The 26,465-nt window shown below is 45.6% G+C and overlaps 2 protein-coding genes across 2 annotated transcripts; one reads left to right on the top strand and one right to left on the bottom strand.

The window, feature by feature from the left end:
• Window positions 1–7,699: 7,699 nt before the first annotated feature.
• On the top strand, window positions 7,700–8,470 carry LOC125516133. The gene is made up of 2 exons (XM_048681612.1): window positions 7,700–7,920; window positions 7,999–8,470. The coding sequence occupies exons 1-2, from the start codon at window positions 7,836–7,838 to the stop codon at window positions 8,238–8,240; spliced, it is 327 nt and encodes a 108-aa protein (XP_048537569.1). The 5' UTR covers window positions 7,700–7,835; the 3' UTR covers window positions 8,241–8,470.
• A 2,310-nt stretch (window positions 8,471–10,780) lies between these two features.
• LOC125516677 (elongation factor 1-beta-like) lies at window positions 10,781–11,304 on the bottom strand. The gene is made up of 2 exons (XM_048682027.1): window positions 11,125–11,304; window positions 10,781–10,959 (listed from the first exon to the last, which is right to left on the bottom strand). The coding sequence occupies exons 1-2, from the start codon at window positions 11,246–11,248 to the stop codon at window positions 10,781–10,783; spliced, it is 303 nt and encodes a 100-aa protein (XP_048537984.1). The 5' UTR covers window positions 11,249–11,304.
• Window positions 11,305–26,465: the final 15,161 nt, after the last annotated feature.

The raw sequence follows: 26,465 nt of genomic DNA on the forward strand, positions 1-26,465 counted from the left end.
GACATATTTCTCCGATTTGAGTTTGAGCTTATCGAGATGAAACTTTTTCACATAAGCATCACAACTCCAAACTTTAAGAAACGACAGCTTAGGTTTCTTGCCAAACCATAGTTCACACGGTGTCGTCTCAACGGATTTAGATGGTGCCCTATTTAACATGAATGCACCTGTCTCTAATGCATAACCCCAAAATGATAGTGGTAGATCGGTAAGAGACATCATAGATCGCACTATATCTAATAAAGTACGGTTATGACATTCGGACACACCATTACACTATGGTGTTCCAGGTGGCGTGAGTAGTGAAACTATTTCACATTGTTTTAATTGAAGTCCAAACTCGTAACTCAAATATTTTACCTCTGCGATCATATCGTAGAAACTTTTATTTTCTTGTCACGATGATTTTCCACTTCACTCTGAAATTCTTTAAACTGTTCAAATGTTTCAGACTTATGTTTCATCAAGTAGATATCCCCATATCTGCTCAAATCATCTGTGAAGGTCAGAAAATAATGATACCTGCTGCAAGCCTTAATATTCATCGGACCACATACATCAGTATGTATGGTTTCCAACAAATCTGTTGCTTGCTTCATTGTTCCGGAGAACGGCGTTTTAGTCATCTTGCCCATAAGGCATGGTTCGCAAGCATCAAGTGATTCATAATCAAGTGATTTCAAAAGCCCATCAACATGGATTTTCTTCATGCGCTTTACACCAATATGACCTAAACGGCAGTGCCACAAATAAGTTGCACTATCATTATTAACTTTGCATCTTTTGGTTTCAATATTATGAATATGAGTATCACTACGATCGAGATCCAATGAACTTGTTTCATTGGGTGTATGACCATCGAAGGTTTTATTCATGTAAACAGAACAACAATTATTCTCTGACTTTAATGAATAACCGTATTGCAATAAACATGATCAAATCATATTCATGCTCAACGCAAAAACCAAATAACACTTATTTAGGTTCAACACTAATCCCGAAAGTATAGGGGAGTGTGCGATGATGATCATATCAATCTTGGAACTACTTCCAACACACATCGTCACTTCACCCTTAACTAGTCTCTGTTTATTCTGCAACTCCTGTTTCGAGTTACTAATCTTAGCAACTGAACTAGTATCAAATACTGAGGGGTTGCTATAAACACTAGTAAAGTACACATCAATAACATGTATATCAAATATACTTATGTTCACTTTGCCATCCTTCTTATCCGCCAATCACTTGGGGTAGTTCCGCTTCCAGTGACCAGTCCTTTTGCAGTAGAAGCACTTAGTCTCAGGCTTAGGACCAGACTTGGGCTTCTTCACTTGAGCAGCAACTTGCTTGCTGTTCTTCTTGAAGTTCCCCTTCTTCCCTCTGCCCTTTTCTTGAAACTAGTGGTCTTGTCTACCATCAACACTTGATGTTTTTCTCGATTTCTACCTTCGTCAATTTCCGCATTACGAAGAGCTTGGGAATCGTTTCATTTATCCCTTGCATATCATAGTTCATCACGAAGTTCTACTAACTTGGTGATGGTGACTAGATAATTCTGTCAATCACTATCTTATCTGGAAGATTAACTTCCACTTGATTCAAACGATTGTAGTACTCAGACAATCTGGGCACATGCTCACTAGTTGAGCGATTCTCCTCCATCTTTTAGCTATAGAACTTGTTGGAGACTTCATATCTCTCAACTCGGGTATTTGCTTGAAATATTAACTTCAACTCCTGGAACATATCATATGCTCCATGACGTTCAAAACGTCTTTGAAGTCCCGATTCTAAGCCATTAAGCATGGTGCACTAAACTATCAAGTAGTCATCATATTGAGCTAGCCAAACGTTCATAACGTCTGCATCTGCTCCTGCAATAGGTCTGTCACCTAGCGGTGCATCAAGGACATAATTCTTCTGTGCAGCAATGAGGATAAACCTCAGATCACGGATCCAATCCACATCATTGCTACTAACATCTTTCAACACAATTTTCTCTAGGAACATATCAAAATAAACACAGGGAAGCAACAACGTGAGCTATTGATCTACAACATAATTTGCAAAATACTACCAGGACTAAGTTCATGATAAGTTTAAGTTCAATTAATCAAATTACTTAAGAACTCCCACTTAGATAGACATCCCTCTAATCCTCTAAGTGATCACGTGATCCAAATCAACTAAACCATAACCGATCATCACGTGAGATGGAGTAGTTTTCAATGGTGAACATTGTTATGTTGATCATATCTACTATATGATTCACGCTCGACCTTTCGGTCTCCGTGTTCCGAGGCCATATCTGCATATGCTAGGCTCTTCAAGTTTAACCTGAGTGTTCTGCGTGTGCAAAAACTGGCTTGCACCCGTTGTAGATGGACGTAGAGCTTATCACACCCGATCATCACGTGGTGTCTGGGCACGACAAACTTTGGCAACGGTGCATACTCAGGGAGAACACTTCTTGATAATTTAGTGAGAGATCATCTTATAATGCTACCATCAATCAAAGCAAGATAAGATGCATGAAAGGATAAACATCACATGCAATCAATATAAGTGATATGATATGGCCATCATCATCTTGTGCTTGTGATCTCCATCTCCGAAGCACCGTCATGATCACCATCGTCACCGGCATGACACCTTGATATCCATCATAGCATCGTTGTCGTCTCGCCAATCTTATGCTTCCACGACTATCGCTACCGCTTAGTGATAAAGTAAAGCATTACATCGCGATTGCATTGCATACAATAAAGCGACAACCATATGGCTCCTGCCAGTTGCCGATAACTCGGTTACAAAACATGATCATCTCATACAATAAAATTCATCATCATGCCTTGACCATATCACATCACAACATGCCCTGCAAAAACAAGTTAGACGTCCTCTACTTTGTTGTTGCAAGTTTTACGTGGCTGCTACGGGCTTAAGCAAGAACCAATCTCACCTACGCATCAAAACCACAACGATAGTTTGTCAAATAGACTCCGTTTTAACCTTCGCAAGGACCGGGCGTAGCCATACTCGGTTCAACTAAAGTTGGAGAGACAGTCGCCCGCAAGCCACCTATGTGCAAAGCACGTCGGGGGAACCGGTCTCGCGTAAGCGTACGCGTAATGTTAGTCCGGGTCGTCTCGTCCAACAATACCGCTGAACCAAAGTATGACATGCTGGTAGGCAGTATGACTTATATCGCCCACAACTCACTTGTGTTCTACTCGTGCATATAACATCAAACCATAAAACCAGGCTCGGATGCCACTGATGGGTTTCGTAGTAATTTCAAAATTTTCCTACGCACACGCAAGATCATGGTGATGCATAGCAACGAGAGGGGAGAGTGTTGTCTACGTACCCACGCAGACCGACCGCGGAAGCGTTGATGCAACGTAGAGGAAGTAGTCGTACGTCTTCCCGATTCGACCGATCCAAGCACCGTTACTCCGGCACCTCCGAGTTCTTAGCACACGTACAGCTCGATGACGATCCCCGGGCTCCGATCCAACAAAGCGTTGGGGAGGAGTTCCGTCAGCACGACGGCATGGTGACGATATTGATGTTCTACCGTCGCAGGGCTTCGCCTAAGCACCGCTACAATATAATCGAGGTGGAATATGGTGGCAGGGGGCACCGCACACGGCTAAGGAACGATCTCAAGGATCAACTTGTGTGTCTAGAGGTGCCCCCTGCCTCCGTATATAAAGGAGCCAAGGGGGAGGGGGCCGCCGGCCAGGAGGAGGGCGCAGGAGGAGTCCTACTCCTACCGGGAGTAGGACTCCCCCCCAATCCTAGTTGGACTAGGATTCCCCGAGGGGGAAAGAGAGAGAGGGGGGCCGGCCACCTCTCCTAGTCCTAATAGGACTAGGGGAGGGGGGAGGCGCGCGGCCACCTTGGGCTGCCCCTTTCTCCTTTCCACTAAAGCCCATTAAGGCCCATATGGCTCCCGGGGGGTTCCGGTAACCTTCCGGTACTCCGGTAAAATCCCGATTTCACCCGGAACACTTCCGATGTCCAAATATAGGCTTCCAATATATCAATATTTATATCTCGACCATTTCGAGACTCCTCGTCATGTCCGTGATCACATCCGGGACTCCGAACTAACTTCGGTACATCAAAATGCATAAACTCATAATAACTGTCATCGTAACGTTAAGCGTGCGGACCCTACGGTTCGAGAACAATGTAGACATGACCGAGACACGTCTCCGGTCAATAACCAATAGCGGGACCTGGATGCCCATATTGGCTCCTAAATATTCTACGAAGATCTTTATCGGTCAGACCGCATAACAACATACGTTGTTCCCTTTGTCATCGGTATGTTACTTGCCCGAGATTCGATCGTCGGTATCCAATACCTAGTTCAATCTCGTTACCGGCAAGTCTCTTTACTTGTTCTGTAATACATCATCCCGCAACTAACTCATTAGTTGCAATGCTTGCAAGGCTTAAGTGATGTGCATTACCGAGAGGGCCCAGAGATACCTCTCCGACAATCGGAGTGACAAATCCTATTCTCGAAATACGCCAACCCAACATCCACCATTGGAGACACCTGTAGAGCACCTTTATAATCACCCAGTTACGTTGTGACGTTTGGTAGCACACAAAGTGTTCCTCCGGCAAACGGGAGTTGCATAATCTCATAGTCATAGGAACATGTATAAGTCATGAAGAAAGCAATAGCAACATACTAAACGATCGGGTGCTAAGCTAATGGAATGGGTCATGTCAATCAGATCATTCACCTAATGATGTGATCCCATTAATCAAATGACAACTCATGTCTATGGTTAGGAAACATAACCATCTTTGATCAACGAGCTAGTCAACTAGAGGCATACTAGTAACACTCTGTTTGTCTATGTATTCACACATGTATTATGTTTCCGGTTAATACAATTCTTGCATGAATAATAAACATTTATCATGAAATAAGGAAATAAATAATAACTTTATTATTGCCTCTAGGGCATATTTCCTTCAACCACATCTTAGTCTGCCTCGCTAGGGCCCCTAGAAGCTGCAGCCACATACAGCAGCAGCAAACCGGCGTACAAGAACTACTAAAAACCAGCCTTGCCAAGGCAACATGTAGCTGCAACAGGCTGCAGGTACAAACATGCATCTCTTCTCTAAAGATAATCAGGATGTCTAACATAATAAAGAAGCTACATCTCAGCATCACTAAGTAGCAGAAGATCAGGTCGCAGTAGCTGCTTCCTCAGAGCCTAGGTCCGGGCCTCCCTCTCCACCATGCTCGATCAAGGCGTTCTCCACCGCCGACATCAGGTCGCAGTCCAGGTTGAACAGAGCTTGTAATGCCGCAATGGTGATGTCAGGGAGACGACCATTGAACAGTTGCACAAATTTGCTGATGGCCGCCTCGGTTAGTTGCTCGCCCTCATCCATAATGCCCATGCGCTGGCAGAGAAGCCGCTCAGCAAGGGCCGCGATGGGCAGCCTCTGGTTCTTGGCACGGATCATCGGGCTGTGACGACCAAGGTTGAAGTTCGTGACGCCAGCCAATGTCTTGCGCCTCGCAGTAGGAGGCCGTGGAGGCGTCGAGGTTGGCGGTGAGGGAAGCAATGCCGGCCTGGAGGGAACGAAGATGGGAGTGGCATCATCATCAGTGGCTTCATTGTCAGGAACCTCTTGTGTAGCAACCTCCAGGACCAACTGAGGCAGATCAGCAGCAGGCTGCTTTGGAGTGGCCAACACAAGGCTTGGCCCCAGAGAGGACGCCGAGTCCAGGACCATCTCAGGGGTGCAAGGCACTCCTGAGCTCACCGGTGTGTGCACAGGCATGGATTGAAGCGGAGCCACATCGATGTTGAGGGATGGCTGCACAGGAGTATGCACGAAGCAAGGGGCAGCCCGGCGCAGCCAATCGACAACAGCGGAGGGAGTCTTGATCTGGATGACATCGCAGGATGTGGTTCGAGGCGACGGCGGTGGCGAGCGTCCACGATCATCCGCTGAGGCCCGTCGGCTTGGGCGATCCAATGAGCAGGCACGGCGCCTTCCATCTCGCCCTCGGTCGCGGTCATCCCTCCCACGACCGTGATCACCGCTGCGGTCGCCGCGGCACTCTTCATCCGCCCGCCGCTCAGGGACTCGGGAGCGGCTGCGTAAAAGGCCCCTCCAGGAAGAGGAGCGATGACGATCATTGTCGCGGCCTCTTCTATCATCTCTGCGGGGGCGGTCCTCGTCATCACGACGTCGTGGTGGCGGCTCCAGCCGGTCCCTAGGCCTCTCCTCCCCATCGACCCCCCCATAAATCCAGGTGAAATGATCCGTGCTAGGGCGGCGAGGCACTTGGCCATTTGCATCCGGCGTGTAATCCTCCAGCCGGTTCAGATGGACGATGGCACGACGCCGAAACCCACAATGGCCGATGGCAGCGGACGGGGCACCTCCAGGTCCAGTGGGAACCCGCGGCGCGAAAGTGACGTGTTGGACCTTGGGGGTGGATGACGGGTTGTCAGACCACGCCCACAGCCTCAGGCAGGAGGCATCTTCGCGACGAAGCGTGGCGATGTAACATAGGTAGATACTGTAACATAATAAATGTTATGCTACTATGTGTCATGCATGGCAATAAATTAGTCCAACTATGATACTAATCTATGTTACTATGCACTATGGATGTAGTATCATACACTAGTATATGATACTCCCCACCATGACCAGCCTTATGTCTGATAATATTTTCATGAGAGAAACTATTAAGTCACTTCTCACGTGTATTTCAATGAGTTCCTCGCTGACCTAAAAAAATTTTGAGTTCCTCGCTGGAAACAATATACGCATGTGACGGTGGACGACGGGTGGAGAAGCGCGCGATGCGTGGGCACATGACCGACCCAGGATCCGCTCAGCCGTGCCGCGCGTTGAAAGAGGAGACGGCAACGGTGCCTGCCCCATCACGCAAACCGACCCCGCCGTACACTTGGAAGCTGGAATCCCTTCCAAAAAGACCGAGTTGACTGTCTGTCTCATCACGCCCAGCGCAAGGATCCAGCACCGATTCTACACACCAGAGGGTTCAGAGTTCAGACCAGGATCACGAGCTCTCCTCGCTACAAGAGAAACAACAACAATAACATTGCTTAATCGTTCTTGGAATCAATCGTTTCACATGATTAGGACCGGCTACCAAAGCTCCCAACTCCCCTGTAAACCATCGTGCGTATACTACGTGTTCATGCACTGTACTGCGATCCTTCAAGAGAATGCTAGTCACCGCTACTCCTGTACGCATCAACGACTCGACGTCCGCCACACCACACACAGAGAGTGATTAATCAACGGGTTTCCTGTTACGTGTTCCTCGGGGCACCGGCCGTATTATATACTCCATCGCCATCGGAACCATGACCAAGCTCCAAGCCACGCACGCATGCATGGGGCTCTGCGATCGGCATGCATGCCGTCGCCTTGGTTGCTGAATCCGGAGGAGAAAAAGAGAGAAAGAAAACACCCTCCTCCCTCGGAGAGCGTCTGCGGTTCACGACATGTCCTTGGGACGCCGCAGCTTGACAAATGACAACTTGACAAGGGACAGACTTTCGCCCGCGCCCAATACAAAAACACAGGTCCGTACCACCTGGAACTACTACAAGTAATACTAGTAGAGTGAGTGGCAGCCTAGCGGAACAATCAACTTTGACCAATCGTGTGCACGCCGCAACTCCGATCTCGCCTTCCCCTATTCCTAGCTTGCTTAGCTATAAAACTAGCCCCGTCGTTTCAGCCTTGCTTTCTCCGTTCCTCAGACTCGTCAGATTTCAGAGTTCGGTAGCGCGGTTGTTGCCATGAGCTGCGCGAGCCTGCTGCTCCTGCTCTGCGTCCTCCTCCTCCTTGCCGCCATCGGCCCCTTCGCCGCCGCTGCACGCAGAGGTAAGAAAATCTTTACGGCGACCAGAGCAAGGTTCTGTGTCCATTCTGTCCGGCCCTGACATTGCTCTCTCTTTCCAGAACCAGCAATGGCGGCCACCGGCGACGAAGCAGATGGCGCTCAGGCCAAGCTGGCCAGGATGGAAATGGCTCTCGCAGACGGCCAGGAGGAGAGGGTGATCGTGAGGAAGCAGGAGAGTACAGACTCTGACAGTTTCACCACCACAAAGTTTTCTTCGAATGCCAAGAATCGGTTCGACGGCCGGGTGCCCTTCACCGCCGATTACCACACCGTACGCAGGCACCCGCCCTCGCACAACTAGGCGGAGCTCAGCTCAGTGTACGTACTACTACTACTGGCTAGCTAAGCTGGTTGGTTGCCTGGAAATACAGTTAAATTAGCTTATAGAGTAACAGTAACTACTAGGCTGTATAACATTTTCTCATCCTCTCTGTTCTCTCTATTCTTTGGCCCTTCTACGTAGTACCACTAGTATGCCACTCGTCTCCCTTGTGGCTTGTCAGCTATGGATTTGCTGACGTTTTGTTAGTACTGGCCACGTCCTAGTAATGATATCCTATACTACTACTGCATTTGCTGTTTTTTCTTTTCTTACAGTGTACCATATAAGCTGTTCTTACAGTGTACCGCATAAGCTGTTAATTAACTATATGTACCTTTTTGTATGCATTACTAATTGGTAAGGGTACGTTGTCCTCACAAGAAAGTAATGCTTTTGTTTGCCGTTCCAGCTGCAATGCAAACCCACGTTTAGGGCAACCCGTAAATTTTCTCCCGCATCCGTCCGTGAAAGTGGAATCAATCCACGGACACGGATGCAAGAGGCCGTCATTCAACCGTAACCGCATACATTTCAAACCGCATTTTAACTAACCGGAAAAAATTCAAACAAACCGGCCGATATTTATCAAAGTTCGGATAGAAAATAGCATAAATCATCCATACATACCATGGAAATTAAGTCTAGTACAATAGTGTCTCTAATTCGACTAGATCCTGAATGTCCAACAAGTTTTTTATGAACGGATCATGTCGTTCCACACATACTCCCCTTTCAGCTTCATCCAACAGCGTGTGCACGTAATGGCGTAAATGGTCTATCCTGTGATACACCACCGCATCACATGCAGGCTACATATAATGTGTAGACCAACCTTGAGTGAATGTATCAATCAACAAGTTGAGCAATATGAAGTAAAACTTACGATCTCGGGCTGACGAACCACGTCACAAAACTTGGTGACGCTGATCTGGATAACGTGCCAGCGTACGAAAACGACCTCACGTTGCGTGGTTGAATGATGTACATGTCATAAGACGCAATGTGCTTTCGTGTGTGAAACTTCATGCACTTGTTCCCAGAAGGCCCCCCCTCTGCTCCTGCGTACGAAACCCGCGGGTACTACCAACACGCATCGCAGAACAACTCATCCTCCATGGTCGAGTAGCTCACCATCCTTCGTACTCTAAAAAACGACATAGTATTTGAAAGGAAGCTCAATGGCATTTGACCAAACACCTGTCGAGCATGGTATCCGCCATAGAGGTCGTCGACAAGGGGGCGGAGTGTACGTGGGTACAAACGACTCCAGGGTGGACAGCTCTGTCGAGCAGGCGCGTCGGTGCTAGTTCCGGACATCCGGCAATGCCTCTGTGGCGGCTGGAGACGTACAGCAGCCTCGGCGGAGGTGGAGGGTGCGGATGCAAAGCAAGGGGAAGAAGGCGCGAAGTGGAAGGAAATAAGACCGGGAGGAGGGATTGAGTAGGTCGGGGGTGTCGGAGTCCTACGTTTCGGTTGTCCGGACTCCCGCAGACCTCCCATAACTTTGTCTCCAATTTGCGGGAGAAAAAGCGTCCGGACCATCCCACGGACCGATACAGAACCGCGTTGGATGGCTTCCACGGTTCAGACGGATGCAGACGGTTTACGGATCCACCTTGAAAATGCCCTTATTCAGAACCCTTCAGAGTCCGGGCGGAAAACAAACCAGGTTCAACTTAGGAAGTCTAGGGTGTGCTTGATTTGGGAACTAAATGCAATGGCATGTCATGGTTTCATTTGAGCAGTTTCATTCTTGTGTTCGGTTCTGAGTCGAAAAGAATCTGATTCAACTTACCTCTTCCATAGGAATTTTGTGAGATCACCTCATAAATTGAATAAATATAACTCATTGCACTTGGACAATATATTATTCGAATTGAAGTGGCTGCAACTGCTCGACAAGTATCGGCGCTGATTTTTTTTTATTTTTATTTTCCATCCGCCTAGGCATAGTTGTTAGTTATATATGCACTCTAACTATTCGAGGCCTGATGTATGCTCATAGTGTTTTGTTTTCCCTTGATGCTTCATTACGAGTCAATAAAGCGTTTTTTTTTTCAGAAAATGAAGTTCTCCCAAAGATTGGATAATACATTTATTTATAGTACTGAACTGAATCACAGACGCCTCTTAAGGATTCCCATGTTCAACGACAATAAAGTTATGAAGTGTTGTAAATCTTCGCATGGGCAAACCAGAGCTACTATCATGCTTCAGTTACATTCTCCAGCAATGACTGCTTCCAATGTTGAAAATCATGACTGCTTCCAATGTATTGCAACGAGTCAATCAAGACTCTTAAGTACCTGGTAATCAAAAAACTAACTAGGGCCCCTAAAGAAAACCTAACTAGGGCATATTACTAATCTTCTCCGCCATCGGCAGCAGCATGCGACGAGAAATTCCCTGCAACGTCTAGGGCAAGTTTACGCAGACATTAGTTCCAAGCAAAGCGTCGTCGAGTCAAATGAAAGCGGGAACATAGATGTGGGAGATAATCTTCCACTTGATCAAACCAGCTAGGCAGGTGATTGCTTACAGATTTGGTTGATGCCCACGTCGCAGCTCTGAACGTACTCGTCCATCGGCGCAGCACAGAGGTGGTCCTCGATGAGGCCGTCGACGGAGACGAGGTCGTTGACGAGGGTCACCACTATCTGCAGCTTCTTCACCCCGTATTCGACCGGGGCCAGCCTGGCTGCATGTCGATAGATGGTCGATTTTAGAACCCGATCAATCAAATCGGCATATACAGTACATATAGATAAGTAAATATATGGTGCTGAATGTAAGACGCCTAATTCAGAGCTATTGTTGTTTGGAGGAAGAGATCGTATATATTTTGAGAAAGAAATCAACATACAGGCACCCCAGGTCAAGCCTTCCATGTTGACGCTTCGTACGGCTTCCTCCAGCTTGCCCATGTCGGTTTCATCGCCCCATGGCTTCACGTCCAGCAAAAACGACGACTTTGCTGCTGCCGCCATCGAGATCAATTCGGCTGCCGAGAGTTTTAATTTGGTCGAGCGCGGTTTCAGGGGGAGCGAGGCGACTAACCGGATTGGGGCGTGACCAGACTAATTAGGCGCATTAAGTAGGCGGTGCTGGAGGGGCGCCCCGTCGATCCGTGTAGGTCTCCAACTCGAATCCACGCACAAGATCCACCGTACGTACGTGCGTGGTGGGTTGAAGGTCAAGATTCTGGAAAATTCTTCTGGAATCTGCTTTCCTTGGAATCTGTCGTCGAATTCTTTTCTGAGATTCTGCCAGTAAATAGGCAATTTTTTTGACTAATTTAATCCATAAATAAATGACTAGCATGGTATTGATAGAGTTAACGATATACTGATACTGATCTAAACAAACACGTACCACGTAAACAGTAGACATATCTACATATAATGCTAGGCGGCAGCAGTGGCGTCCTCGACGGCCTTCTTGTCGGCGTCAGACTGAGACATGATGATGATGAAGTCGACGCGGACGTAGAGGAAGTAGCAGATCGGAGGCGAGCAGTGGCATGGTTGCTTCCCAAAAACGTATTCGCCCCTCTCCCAAAAACGTGGTCGTGACGAGACGTGGCGAGGCGGGCGGCGGAGAAGGAGTGCGCAAGAGCCTCTTCTATTCTCAAGCTCCAATAGCATGTAGAGAAATCCTATAAAGAGGTCCAACTTCTTCTCCACTAGTGGGGTGGGACTAAACTTCCCACTACATCTAGTGCCATATAACCCATATGGGCCCTTAGAGTTTTTTCTGAAATTGTTAGATGGGCCTAAAGCCCTCCCCATATTTCAATAATCCCCCACCAGATCTCGAGGGTCCATTGTGTCCTCTGTTTCAATTACTGTTTCGATATACCAGTGTTTCAGAGAAGACCTGTTAATGTTGAACTTCACCCAGAGCAAGCAACTACACTCCTTCAAACTGAATAATGAACTAAGCCTTGAATTGTCAGTTTAGCGTAAAGAAGCTTCACCACATGTCTTACTAGTACTAGGCTATCGAAGGCTGACCCCTCGGGTGGCGCATACAAGTCACACTCCTGGCCGATCCATGAGCTTACTAGAGATCACCCCAATCTCATAGACTGTGACTAGAAGTCGGGCTCATATAGGTGTGTTGCTCCAAAGATCGCTGTGTAGGATAACATTTTGCTTACGTAAGCTTTGGAACACATTAAGACAATAGTCATCCTTCCATACATTATTGAGAGTATTGCATCTCCAACGGAGTGGGTTAGTATAGTTACTCTTCTCAGTTCACCACTGACTTGTTTTCCCAGGTCCTACTTCACGGGATCTTCGATCACATAGGTTGGGTTACCACCATGGCAACTCATGTGGGTCTCATACCCATCTCCCTCGATGCACTATCTATCACAATACGTGATAGCCCTTTTGTAAAGGGATCTGCCAGATTCTTAGCCGTATGGACATACTCCAACGCTATCACTCTGGAGTTTCTTAATTTTCTGTCAGCTTTTAATCTCATTCTTATGTGTTTGTTGGACTTCATGTTATCCTTTGAACTCTTCACCTTAGTGATGACAGTCTGATTGTCACAGTTTATAAGGATAGCCGAAACCGGTTTATCAACCAATGACAAGTCCATCAAAAGATCTCGAAGCCATCCTGCTTCGACACCAGATGTGTCTAATGTTGTTAATTCTGCTTCCATTGTCGATCTCGTTAAGATCGTTTGCTTGCAAGACTTTCAGGAAACAACGCCACCTCCAAAAGTAAACATATACCCAGTTGTGGCTTTCATCTCATCAGCATCAGAGATCCAATTCGCATCACTATACCCTTCAAGTACCGACGGGTATCCGGTATAGTGAGTATTTTTCAAATAGCGCGTAACTCTTTCAACAGCATGCCAATGTACATCACCCGGTTTGGAAACAAACCAGCTCAGTTTGCTCACAGCAAACACGATGTCAGGCCTCGTTGTGCTCTCTAGGTCACTAGTGAAACAATAATTTATTAGTATCTCAGTTGATCTTTAGCCGTGCTCTCGAACTTTCGAATCAACAAGCTAGGATCATATGGTGTTTGAGATGGTGTGCAGTCCGAATATCAAAAATGACTCAACACCTTCTCAACATAATGGGATTGCATAAGTGTGACCCCACCCTCATTATCTCTCAGTAGCTTGATGTTCAAGATAACATCAGCCACACCAAGGTCCTTCATCTCAAAGTTCTGAGATAGAAACGACTTGACCTCCTCAATGGCTTTGAGGTTTGTTCCGAATATCAATATGTCATCAACATACAAGCACAATATAACTCCTTCGCCCCCACCATGGCTGTTGGGAAACGTAGCAAGCAATTTCAAAAAAATTTCTACGCTCACGCAATATCTATCTAGGAGATGCATATCAACGAGAGGGGGAGAATGTGTATACGTACCCTCATAGACCGAAAGTGGAAGCGTTTGACAACGCGGTTGATGTAGTTGAACTTCTTCTCGTTCCGACCGATCAAGCACCGAACATACGACTCCTCCGAGTTCTGCACACATTCAACTCGATGATGTCCCTAGAACTCTTGATCCAGCAAAGTGTTGAGGAAGTAGATGAGTTCCGTCAGCACGACAACGTGGTGACGGTGATGGTGATGTGATCCGCGTAGGGCTTCGCCTAAGCACTACGAGAATATGACCGAGGGTGTAATCTGTGGAGGGAGCCGCACACGACTAACACATGTTGATCTGTGTTCTAGGCTCCTCCCCCCTCATATATATAGGTGGGAGGGAGAGGGAGCAGCCAAGGGGGCGCCCCAAGTTGGAGGAATCCTACTTGGGGGCCTTGTCCAATTCGGCCCCCCTACCATGTTTTTCGGAGGGGAAATGAAGGAGGAGGGAGGAGGGAAGGAAGGGGGAGGCCGAATCCCTCCCCTTCCTTCTCTCTTCCCCCCTTTCCTTTCTCCTCTGGTGTAGCCCATATGGGGGGCGCGACACCCCCTAATGGCTGCTGCATTTCCCCTCTTGGCCCATTAGGCCCATATCTTGGCCGAGGGTGCCCAGAACCCCTTTTTGGTGACCCGATATGTACCCAGTACCTCCGGAACACTTTCGGTGTCCGAATACCATCGTCCTATATATCAATCTTTACCTCTCGACCATTTCGGTACTCCTTGTCATGTATGTGATCTCATTCGGGACTCCAAACAACATTCGGTCACCAAAACAGATAACTCATATAATACAAAATCGTCATCGAACGTTAAGCGTGCGGACCCTACAGGTAGGGGTGGATTAACGAGCAGCTCAGCTCGTTAAGCTCGTGCTCGTTAAGGCTCGGCTCGTTAAGCTCGTTAAGATGAACGAGTAGGAAACCCTGCTTGGCTCAGCTCGTTAAGCTCGTGAGCGCTTGCGGGCGCTCGGTAACAGATTATAATGGGTTACAATATACATGATGAATGTGTAGGTGTGGTTTTCAAGATGAAATATGGTGACTACAAAAAGAACTGAAGTAGTTTGTTGCCTCATATGTCAATTAGATTAAATAGATGGGCTGAGGTGCTACAAAAAGTTTGTCATGTAAGATGAAAATATGTGTTGTGTTGTTACTAACGAGCTTAACGAGCTACTCGTGAAACTCGTTAGCTTGCTCGTTAAGCATAACAAGCTGAAATCAATGATTGGCTCTGTTCATCAAGAAGCGAGCTACGAGTTTAACGATCCGAACTATCGAGCGCTCACTAAGCTCGCGAGCTACGAGCTTTTGGTCCAGCCCTACCTACGGGACTATGTAGACATGACCGAGACACCTCTCCGGTCAATAACCAATAGCGGAACCTGGATGCTCATATTGCCTCCTACATATGAAAGTGCAACTATCCCTAGGTGGTTTTGGTAATTCACAACAACATATAGCTCATTGAGCTAATGCTATTCCAAGATGATCATTTCAGGAAAGCTCAATGATTGGCATGGCATGGATGGTGAAAGTGGAACCCTCAAAATGCTAAGGACAAAGGATTGGCTCTAGCTCATATGCTCAAGACTCTTCATTTTACATTTTAGTGGTCCAAGATCACATTGAGTCCATAGGAAAAGCCAATACTATCAAGGAGGGATGAGGTGTTGCTTAATGAGCCTCTTGCTTCATGTGCTTAATGATATGCTCCAAAATCCTCAGCTACTTTCCCATATCCACATTTGACCTAAACCCAAAGCCAAACTCGGCCCTACCGATTCTTTCAACCCGGCGCCACCGAGTTTCACTTGTCATAGCCATTGCCAAACCCTAAGCAAATCGGTTCTACCGATAGGGATCTCGGTCTCACCGAGATGGGATTGCAATTTCTCTGTTTCCTTTTTGTAACTTTTTGGTCTCACCGAAAGAGCGGATCGGTCCCACCGAGATTGCAATGTAAACTCACTGTTTCCTTTTCGTAACATTTCGATCTCACCGAGAAGAGCGAATCGGTCCCATCGAGTTTGCTTGACCAACCCTCTGGTTAGCTTATTACCAAATCGGTCTCACCGAGTTTGTGTAATCGGTCTCACCAAGATTACGTTATGCCCTAACCCTAACCATATCGGTCCTACCGAGTTGCATGTCAGTCCCACCGAAAATCTCTAACGGTCACTTGGTTTACTATTTCGGTCCGACCGAGTTTGTTGATTCGGTCCCACCGAGATTGGTAAATTGTGTGTAACGGTTGGATTTTGTGTGGAGGCTATATATACCCCTCCACCTCCTCTTCACTCGTGGAGAGAGCCATCAGAACACATCTACACTTCCAACTCATATGTTCTGAGAGAGAACCACCTACTCATGTGTTGAGGCCAAGATATGCCATTCCACATCTACACTTCCAACTCATATGTTTTGAGAGAGAACCACCTACTCATGTGTTGAGGCCAAGATATTCCATTCCTACCACATGAATCTTGATCTCTAGCCTTCCCCAAGTTGCTTTCCACTCAAATCTTCTTTCCACCAAATCCAAATCCTGTGAGAGAGAATTGAGTGTTGGGGAGACTATCATTTGAAGCACAAGAGCAAGGAGTTCATCATCAACACACCATTTGTTACTTCTTGGAGAGTGGTGTCTCCTAGATTGGCTAGGTGTCACTTGGGAGCCTCCGACAAGATTGTGGAGTTGAACCAAGGAGTTTGTAAGGGCAAGGAGATCGCCTACTTCGTGAAGATCTACCGCTAGTGAGGCAAGTCCTTCGTGGGCGATGGCCATGGTGGGATAGACAAGGTTGCTTCTTCGTGGACCCTTCGTGGGTGGAGCCCTCCGTGGACTCGCGCAACCGTTACCCTTCGTGGGTTGAAGTCTCCATCAACGTGGATGTAGGATAGCACCACCTATCCGAACCACGGGAAAAACATCCGTGTCTCCAATTGCGTTTGAATTCTCCAAACCCTTCCCTTTACATTCTTGCAAGTTGCATGCTTTACTTTCCGCTGCCAATATACTCTTTGCATGCTTGCTTGAATTGTGTGATGATTGCTTGACTTGTCCTAAAATAGCTAAAATCTGCCAAGAACTAAAATTGGGAAAAGGTTAAGTTTTTATTTGGTCAAGTAGTCTAATCACCCCCCTCTAGACATACTTTCGATCCTACAAGTGGTATCAGAGCTTTGGTCTCCATTTGCTTTGATTTCCATAGCTTTTCGTGGTCATAGCCTTGGTTTCACAACCTAGGAGAGTATGGCGTCTAGCGAGGGAAATTATCACCGTAGAGGTCCTTACTTTGATGGTACTAATTTTGCTAGTTGGAAGCATAAAATGAAAATGCATATTCTTGGACATAACCCCGCCGTTTGGGCTATTGTGTGTGTTGGTTTGCAAGGTGACTTCTTTGATGGGAGAGAACCAAACCGTGAAGCTACCGCGGATGAGTTGAAGATGTTGCAATACAATGCTCAAGCTTGTGATATTCTCTTCAATGGATTGTGCCCCGAAGAATTCAACAAAATCAGCCGTCTTGAGAATGCAAAGGAAATTTGGGACACTTTGATTGATATGCACGAAGGTACCGACTCTGTCAAGGAATCCAAATTGGATGTGCTTCAAAGTCAACTTGACAAGTTCAAAATGAAGGATGGTGAAGGTGTTGCTGAAATGTACTCTAGGCTTGCTCTCATCACAAATGAGATTGCCGGCTTAGGGAGTGAAGAGATGACCGATAGATTCATCATCAAGAAGATTCTAAGAGCCTTGGATGGAAAATATGATACCGTGTGCACATTCATCCAAATGATGCCCAATTACAAAGATCTCAAGCCAACGGAGGTAATTGGAAGAATTGTTTCTCATGAGATGTCACTTAAGGATAAAGAGGAACTTGACAACAAATCAAGTGGTGCCTACAAAGCCTCATGTGAAGCCCCTACATCATCAAGTGAGAAACAAAACTTCAATGAAGAATTGAGCTTAATGGTGGAAAACTTCAACAAGTTCTACAAGAGTAGAAGCAAAGATAGAAGCTCCAAGTCAAGGTCCTACAATGACAAAAGATCTTCTAGTCGAGAGCGAAACTGCTACAATTGTGGAAGACCCAGACACTATTCCAATGAGTGTACGGCTCCGTACAAGAGAAGAGAAGACTCTCCAAAAAGAAGAAGCAAAAGAGAAGAATCACCACCAAGAGAGAGGAGTAGAGATGATCGTTATGAACGAAGACACTCACGGAGAAGCAAGGATTCGGAATGGAAGGAAAAATCATCAAGGAGCTACACAAAACAAAGACATCAAGCTCATGTTGGTGAATGGGTATCCGGCTCCGACTCCGACAACCACTCTGAGAGAAGTTATCACTCCGATTCTGAATATACTCAAGATGAAGGTGTTGTCGGTCTAGCACTTGTGTCAACCAACTCCTACGACATATTTGACTCACCAAATGAAGGAATTGGAAGATGCTTCATGGCCAAAGGTCCTAAGGTAACACACTCCGAGTATGTTGATTTTAATAGTGATGAAGATGACTTGTTAGGTGATGATGATTTACTTGTTGACAATCTAGTGATGAATACTATGATGAAACGTCAATTAATCATGCTAATCAAGATAAAACGAATGACAATGATAAGGAGAAGATTGAGGCTCTAACTAAAGAACTAAGCACTCTTAAGTTAGCTCATGAAACTATCTTCGAAGATCATCGAGAACTTTTAAGAGCTCATGAGAAGTTACGCTTTGAAAAGCTCAATCTTGAGCAAGAGCATGAGTTTTTAAAGGCAATCAATGATGATCTCCGCAAGAAAAGTTCTTCTTACATTGCCAAGCGTTTACTCTTATCCACTTACATGCCTCAAGTCAAGTCTAGTAACAAGAACAAGAAAGATTCTTCCCCTAGTAGTAACAATGATCATGCTAAATCCAATATTGTTGCTTCTAGTAGTTCTCTTGATTCCACTAATGATTCTCTTAGCCAAGTTACACTTGAGCAAGAAAATAGCTTATTGAAGGGAATTATAGAGAAAGGAGTGTACAAAAGCCTTGCCGGGAGTAAGCAATTCGAGGAAATTGTGCGCAAGCAAGGAAGGCACCGGAAGAATCAAGGTGTTGGTTTTGAACGAAAGTTCAATGCCAATGGAGTTGAGTGGGAAGAAGATCAATACCCCAAGACAAAGTTTGTTCCTCAACAAGAGAAGTATGATCCTACTTTCTTCAAGGAGACACAAGCTCAAGATGATCTTTCACCACAAGACTACAAGCAAAAAGGCAAGGACAAGCTTCAAGAGGAAATTGATGCATTTGAAGAAGCTCCTAAGACCTTAGTCAAGTGGATTCCCAAGACCACTTCAAGTTCCACTTCATCAAGTACGACTACAACTCCAAGGATTCCCATCAAGATGGTGTGGATCCAAAAGAAGAAGAACTAGAGAGTTCTTGAGGGTGACTCCGCCAACATACTTCACTCTTATCATTTTGGCAAGAACAAGTGCAGTCAACTTCCACATCTTGCACTAGTTCAAGGAGTCACAAACCCTCTTGTTGGTAAGACAAGGGACAAGGTAACCTAAAAGTTTTCATGGACATCATCTTGTGTGTGCATCACTCTATGTCTATGGATACCCTTGTTTGTTCCTTGTGGGACTAACCCATGTAGGTATTGAAAGTGCAATTCACTCAAATGGATAGCTCCAAGTGATCTACATCAACATTGAGCATCCACATCTTCAACATCTACATGAAGTCATCATCGACAAAACCCAAGGTTAGTTCATCCCTCTTAGGGGGGATATCACATCTAGGGGGAGCTTTACTCTAAGACTTGAGCTAAAGCAACTCTAAAGATGTGAACACAACAATGCTTTATGTAAAAGTGGTAACCCCACTTGAGCTTAAACGATGAGTATGACCTATGATCAAGTGTTCTCACTTGACTCCTAAGTCAATATACTCATATATAGATGACCTAGTCATCGCCAATTGCTTGATAGATGCTAGAATTGGTTATGCATGCTTTGTCACATATTTCAATTGCCATTTTATTGTGTGAGCATGTTGGTTGCATATTTTACTCATTCGAGGACATCCACTTGTTGTTTTGATTGTTTGGTTTTATTTCCTTTTGCCAAGTGGATGGACAAGAATGCCTAAGAACCTCCTCTAGCTATCTATGCTTTTCTCGTCTCAAACTCTATTCATGCTACATCACAAAATTTGATCAAGTCAGATTCGAACCACTCTGTGTGAGGAGCACTCGGAGTCTCCGATTCGTCATAGACTTAAACTTCCAAAACCACTTTGTGATTCTTGGTCTGACCGATATCCTACTTTCGGTCCTACCGAGATCATTAAGTTGATCTGAATTTTCGATCTCGGTGCAACCGATTTGAACCATTCGGTCACACCGAGTTGCAATAACTGTATACAGTTTTGCATCTCGGTGCCACCGAGTTGTTCCACTCGGTCACACCGACAGGGTCGGGCTATATAGGCACGGGCAAAAATTTGGAAATTTCTCCGAACCCCTTCGCCCGCGCGATAGCTCGCTCTGCCAACGTGGTCTCCGTATCGTCTCCTCGCCGCCAGCCGCCTCCAGTCGCTGGTCTCCATCGCCGTCAATGGAATTCAACCCCGCCGTTGCTGCCGTAGCGAGTCTCCGCCGAACTAGGGTATGGACTCGATCTTTGTGCTATCCCTAATCTGATTCCTAGCACACTGTGATCTTATTGTTTCTAGCCACGATTGAAACACTCCTATCCAGTCAATGCGTTCGTAGAATAGAATTGATTCGAAAACTTTAGGGTTAGGTTTTCGCCGAAACCATCTCGGACCCACCGAGTTGAAAAACTCGGTCCCACCAATTTGGCTCATGCCATTGCACAAGTGAGACTCGGTCTGACCGAGAATTACTAATCGGTGTGACCGATTTTGGAACTTTGTGAAACCCTAGCAGTCTCGGTGCCACCGAACTGTGACTCGGTCTGACCGAGTTCACTAGTTTAGGTTCCAAAACTGCTTCGGTATCACCGAGTTTAAAAATCGGTAGATCCGAAATGATTTCTATGGGAAACTAAAACTAAGATTTTGAATCATTCTTTTGCAAAAATCTCTGCATTTTATGATGCTCATCCACTCTACCTCATCTATAAACTATTCACAGGGTCAGCAGTCAGCTTGTTCATCATATCAGATCAGAGTGATAGCCAAAACCTGTTAGAGCAGCAAGTGCACATGAGTGAGGGCACTAGTCCCTCCAGTTCCTCAGATGAAGGCAGCAAGAGCACTCCTAGTAACTTGCCAAAAGCTGCCACCAGACAAAGGAAGAAAAGAACCTCAGAATCAGAGGATGAGGACCATGTGGCAGAAGAAGAAGCCACTTCCAAGAAAGTGGTTAAGAAGGAATATAGCACTGCTGCTGCCACCAAGCCAGGCATGAAGCAAAAGGTTCCTGCAAAGAGAATTCCAATGTCTAAGGCCAGAGCATCTACTCAAGTCCCTTTGGGATCTGAACCCAAAGAGGCTGCTGCAGAAGGGAAGAAGAGGAAGGAGAGGATCAAAAAGACCACTGCTAGAGTGCTTGGGAGATCCTCAATCTTGAGAGATTCTGAAGAGAAAGAGGAAGAAGAGGTTGCTGCACCAGCACCCAAGGCACAAAAGCTGATGGGTGATGCTATAAAGTCAGGGGCTGCAACATCAAAGCCCAAAGAAGCACCCAAAGCAGCCTCCAAGCCCAAGAGTGCACCTAAGAGGAATACCAGGAGCATACCAGCTGCTGAAAAGAACAAGGCCCCAGTGCCTGACACTGCAGAAGAAGAGGAAGGCCAAGTTCTCAGGAAGCTAAAGCCCAAGATCCCAGACCACAATGATGCTCATCCTGTGGCTGAGGACATGAAGATCAGAAGAGACTCAGGGCTGAGAAAGTGGAGAGCAGAAGATCCATATGCTACAAGAAGAAGAACTGCTATTGACTATAGGTTCCACACTAAGGAACAACAGGACTTCTATGAGACAGTCTTGTTGGATAAGAAGCCCATTGTTTGTGACATGAGATGGGTAGATTGGTAGTTCATCAAGGACAATGAAGAGCACTATCCTGGAGTGCAAGACAGCTTCAAGGCTTGTGGAGTAGCAGACTTTGTTGGGTAGAAGCTCACAAAGTGGAATGAAGAGCTGATCATGCAGTTCTACTCCACAGCACACTTCTATCCAGATGGAAGGATTGTGTGGATGTCTGAAGGTACGAGGCACCAATCAACAGTTGCTGAGTGGGCACAGCTCATCAATGCCCCAGAGGAGCATGAGGATGACTTAGACATATATGCCAAGAAGAAGATGGACCACAACTCTATGTCCAACATGTACAAGGAGATTCCAAACAAGGCACTTGATACTTTCAAGTTTGGGTCTGTACATTATCTTCTGTCAGGGTTGCCAACTATCAATTGGATTTTGAGGCACACTCTGTTGCCCAAGTCAGGTGATCACAAGATGATCAGAGGCCATGCAATCAACTTGCTTCATATCTTTGATGTGCCACAGAAATTCAAAGTCATGAGCCTCATGGTAGAGACCATCAAGAGAACTGCAGCAGATCAGAAGAGGAGCTGTGGTTATGCCCCTCAGATCCAGGAGCTGATTAACTCCAAGATGGGCACATGCATATACCTATTGGACAAGGAACATTTGCCTATTCATCCAGATTTTGAAGATAATGAAGTTGTGATGAACAAGGATGATCCATCATCAGTTCATGCTCAAGCACAGAAGGAGAAGGCAAGGAAGGAGAAAGCTGCCAAGATGCCAACTCAAGAGGAGGCATCTGAGTATTTCCTGAAAAACAAGCAAGAGCAGCTTAGTTACTTGATTGCATCCACACTGAGGATTGAGAAAGGACTGGCCACCCTCACTCAGAATCAGGTGAGCTTAGAGAGGATCATAGAACAAAAGTTCTATGACATGGATGTCAAAGTAACAGAGATTCAGTCTGCAGTGGAGCAACTTCAAGATGACATGCAGGAGAGGAGAGGGAAGAGTACAACTGATGCATTTGCCAGAGTGCCACGAGCTCAGAGGTCGACTGCAGTGCCAGTTCCTGACACCAGAGCCACCACCTCAGCACCAGCCCAACCAGCTCCAGCATCTACTTCAGCTCCAGCTCCAACCACGTCTACAGAAGCCTTCGTCCTTAGAGTGATCCAGACTCCACCACCACCAAAAGATCAAGCCTGAGAGTCAATCTAGCACTATGCATTTTCTAGGAACTTTTTGGTAACTTGTTGCCAAAGGGGGAGAAAAATGTATAGATCATAGGCTTCGAGAGAGAGAGAGTGTTGCCTTTATTCTCTCTTGCTTTATTTGGTGGTTTTTCAAACTTTGTTTGCTTTTGGTTGAGATACTTTGATATGCTTGTGAGACATTGATGATCATGTGTTTGATCATAAGCTACACTTATGCATGCTTGATATATCTTATCTATCTTATGTGATCATTCACTTTCTCTGGTAATGAGTGCATGTATTTCATTCTTATCTTTTTGAGCGCTCCACCAAGATGTATGTGACATGGAAGAATAACCCATGACTCTAACTCTTTGTGCATTTGCAGTCCAAAGCAAATTTTAAATATGCACAAATTTAGGGGGAGCTCTTACTTATCACATACTTCTCAAAGCAACAATATATTTAATTCTTATTATTATTTGTCGAAGCTTTGATCTATATGTTGTCATCAATTACCAAAAAGGGGGAGATTGAAAGTGCAACTATCCCTAGGTGGTTTTGGTAATTCACAACAACATATAGCTCATTGAGCTAATGCTATTCCAAGATGATCATTTCAGGAAAGCTCAATGATTGGCATGGCATGGATGGTGAAAGTGGAACCCTCAAAATGCTAAGGACAAAGGATTGGCTCTAGCTCATATGCTCAAGACTCTTCATTTTACATTTTAGTGGTCCAAGATCACATTGAGTCCATAGGAAAAGCCAATACTATCAAGGAGGGATGAGGTGTTGCTTAATGAGCCTCTTGCTTCATGTGCTTAATGATATGCTCCAAAATCCTCAGCTACTTTCACATATCCACATTTGACCTAAACCCAAAGCCAAACTCGGCCCTACCGATTCTTTCAACCCGGCGCCACCGAGTTTCACTTGTCATAGCCATTGCCAAACCCTAAGCAAATTGGTTCTACCGATAGGGATCTCGGTCTCACCGAGATGGGATTGCAATTTCTCTGTTTCCTTTTCGTAACTTTTCGGTCTCACTGAAAGAGCGGATCGGTCCCACCGAGATTGCAATGTAAACTCACTGTTTCCTTTTCGTAACATTTCGGTCTCACCGAGAAGAGCGAATCGGTCCCACCGAGTTTGCCTTACCAACCCTCTGGTTAGCTTATTACCAAATCGGTCTCACCGAGTTTGTGTAATCGGTCTCACCGAGATTACGTTATGCCCTAACCCTAACCATATCGGTCCTACCGAGTTGCATGTCAGTCCCACCAAAAATCTCTAATGGTCACTAGGTTTACTATTTCGGTCCGACCGAGTTTGTTGATTCGGTCCCACCGAGATTGGTAAATTGTGTGTAACGGTTGGATTTTGTGTGGAGGCTATATATACCCCTCCACCTCCTCTTCACTCGTGGAGAGAGCCATCAGAACACATCTACACTTCCAACTCATATGTTCTGAGAGAGAACCACCTACTCATGTGTTGAGGCCAAAATATTCCATTCCTACCACATGAATCTTGATCTCTAGCCTTCCCCAAGTTGCTTTCCACTCAAATCTTCTTTCCACCAAATCCAAATCTTGTGAGAGAGAATTGAGTGTTGGGGAGACTATCATTTGAAGCACAAGAGCAAGGAGTTCATCATCAACACACCATTTGTTACTTCTTGGAGAGTGGTGTCTCCTAGATTGGCTAGGTGTCACTTGGGAGCCTCCGACAAGATTGTGGAGTTGAACCAAGGAGTTTGTAAGGGCAAGGAGATCGCCTACTTCGTGAAGATCTACCGCTAGTGAGGCAAGTCCTTCATGGGCGATGGCCATGGTGGGATAGACAAGGTTGCTTCTTCGTGGACCCTTCGTGGGTGGAGCTCTCCGTGGACTCGCGCAACCGTTACCCTTCGTGGGTTGAAGTCTCCATCAACGTGGATGTAGGATAGCACCACCTATCCGAACCACGGGAAAAACATCCGTGTCTCCAATTGCGTTTGAATTCTCCAAACCCTTCCCTTTACATTCTTGCAAGTTGCATGCTTTACTTTCCGCTGCCAATATACTCTTTGCATGATTGCTTGAATTGTGTGATGATTGCTTGACTTGTCCTAAAATAGCTAAAATCTGCCAAGAACTAAAATTGGGAAAAGGTTAAGTTTTTATTTGGTCAAGTAGTCTAATCACCCCCCTCTAGACATACTTTCGATCCGACAACATATTATACAAAGATCTTTATCGGTCGAACCATAATGACAACATACGTTATTCCCTTTGTCATCGCTATGTTACTTGCCCGAGATTCGATCGTCGGTATCTTCATACCTAGTTCAATCTCGTTACCGGCAAGTCTTTTTACTCGTTCCGTAATACATCATCCTGCAACTAACTCATTAGTCACTTTGCTTGCAAGGCTTCTTATGATGTGTATTACCGAGAGGGCCTAGAGATACCTCTCCGGTACTCGGAGTGACAAATCCTAATCTCGATCTATGCCAACCCAACAAACACCTTCGAAGATACCTGTAGAGCATCTTTATAATCACCCAGTTACGTTGTGATGTTTGATAGCACACAAGGTATTCCTCCGGTATCCGAGAGTTGCATAATATCATAGTCAATGGAATATGTATATGACATGAAGAAAGCAATAACAATAAAACTGAACGATCAATATGCTAAGCTAACGGATGGGTCATGTCCATCACATCATTCTCCTGATGATGTGATCCCGTTATCAAATGACAACTCATGTCCATGGTTAGGAAACCTTAACCATCTTTGATCAATGAGCTAGTCAAGTAGAGGCTCACTAGGGACACAGTGTTTTGTCTATGTATTCACACATGTATCAAGGTTTCTGATTAATACAATTCTAGCATGAATAATAAACATTTACCATGATATAAGGAAATATAAAAAAACAACTTTATTATTGCCTCTAGGGCATATTTCCTTCAGTCTCCCACTTGCACTAGAGTCAATAATCTAGATTACATTGTAATGATTCTAACACCCATGGAGTCTTGGTGCTGATCATTTTTTTCTCGTGGAAGAGGCTTAGTCAATGGTTCTGCCACATTCAGATCCGTATGTATGTTGCAAATATCTATGTCTCCCTCCTTGACTTGATCACGGATGGAGCTGAAGCGTCTCTTGATGTGTTTGGTTCTTTTGTGAAATCTGGATTCCTTTGCTAAGGCAATTGCTCCAGTATTGTCACAAAAGATTTTCATTGGACCCGATGCACTAGGTATTACACCTAGATCGGCTATGAACTCCTTCATCCAAACTCCTTCATTTGCTGCTTCCGAAGCAGCTATGTACTCCCTTTCACATGTAGATCCCGCCACAATGCTTTGCTTGGAACTACACCAACTTACAGCTCCACCATTCAATATAAATACATATTCGGTTTGTGACTTAGAGTCATCCAGATTAGTGTCAAAGATAGCATCGACGTAACCATTTACGACGAGCTCTTTGTCACCTCCATAAACGAGAAACATATCCTTAGTCCTTTTCAGGTACTTCAGGATGTTCTTGACCGCTATCGAGTGATCCA

Source organism: Triticum urartu, chromosome 6 (genome assembly GCF_003073215.2).
Source record: "Triticum urartu cultivar G1812 chromosome 6, Tu2.1, whole genome shotgun sequence".
NCBI classification, from domain to species: domain Eukaryota; kingdom Viridiplantae; phylum Streptophyta; class Magnoliopsida; order Poales; family Poaceae; genus Triticum; species Triticum urartu.

Excerpts from the sequence above, each read along its gene's own strand:
- LOC125516133 (XM_048681612.1), top strand. The coding sequence starts at position 7,836 with ATGAGCTGCGCGAGCCTGCTGCTCCTGCTCTGCGTCCTCCTCCTCCTT. Across the intron at positions 7,921-7,998 it reads CGCCGCCGCTGCACGCAGAG|AACCAGCAATGGCGGCCACC; the intron begins GTAAGAAAATCT and ends CTCTCTTTCCAG.
- LOC125516677 (XM_048682027.1), bottom strand. The coding sequence starts at position 11,248 with ATGGCGGCAGCAGCAAAGTCGTCGTTTTTGCTGGACGTGAAGCCATGG. Across the intron at positions 10,960-11,124 it reads AGGCTTGACCTGGGGTGCCT|CCAGGCTGGCCCCGGTCGAA; the intron begins GTATGTTGATTT and ends ATCGACATGCAG.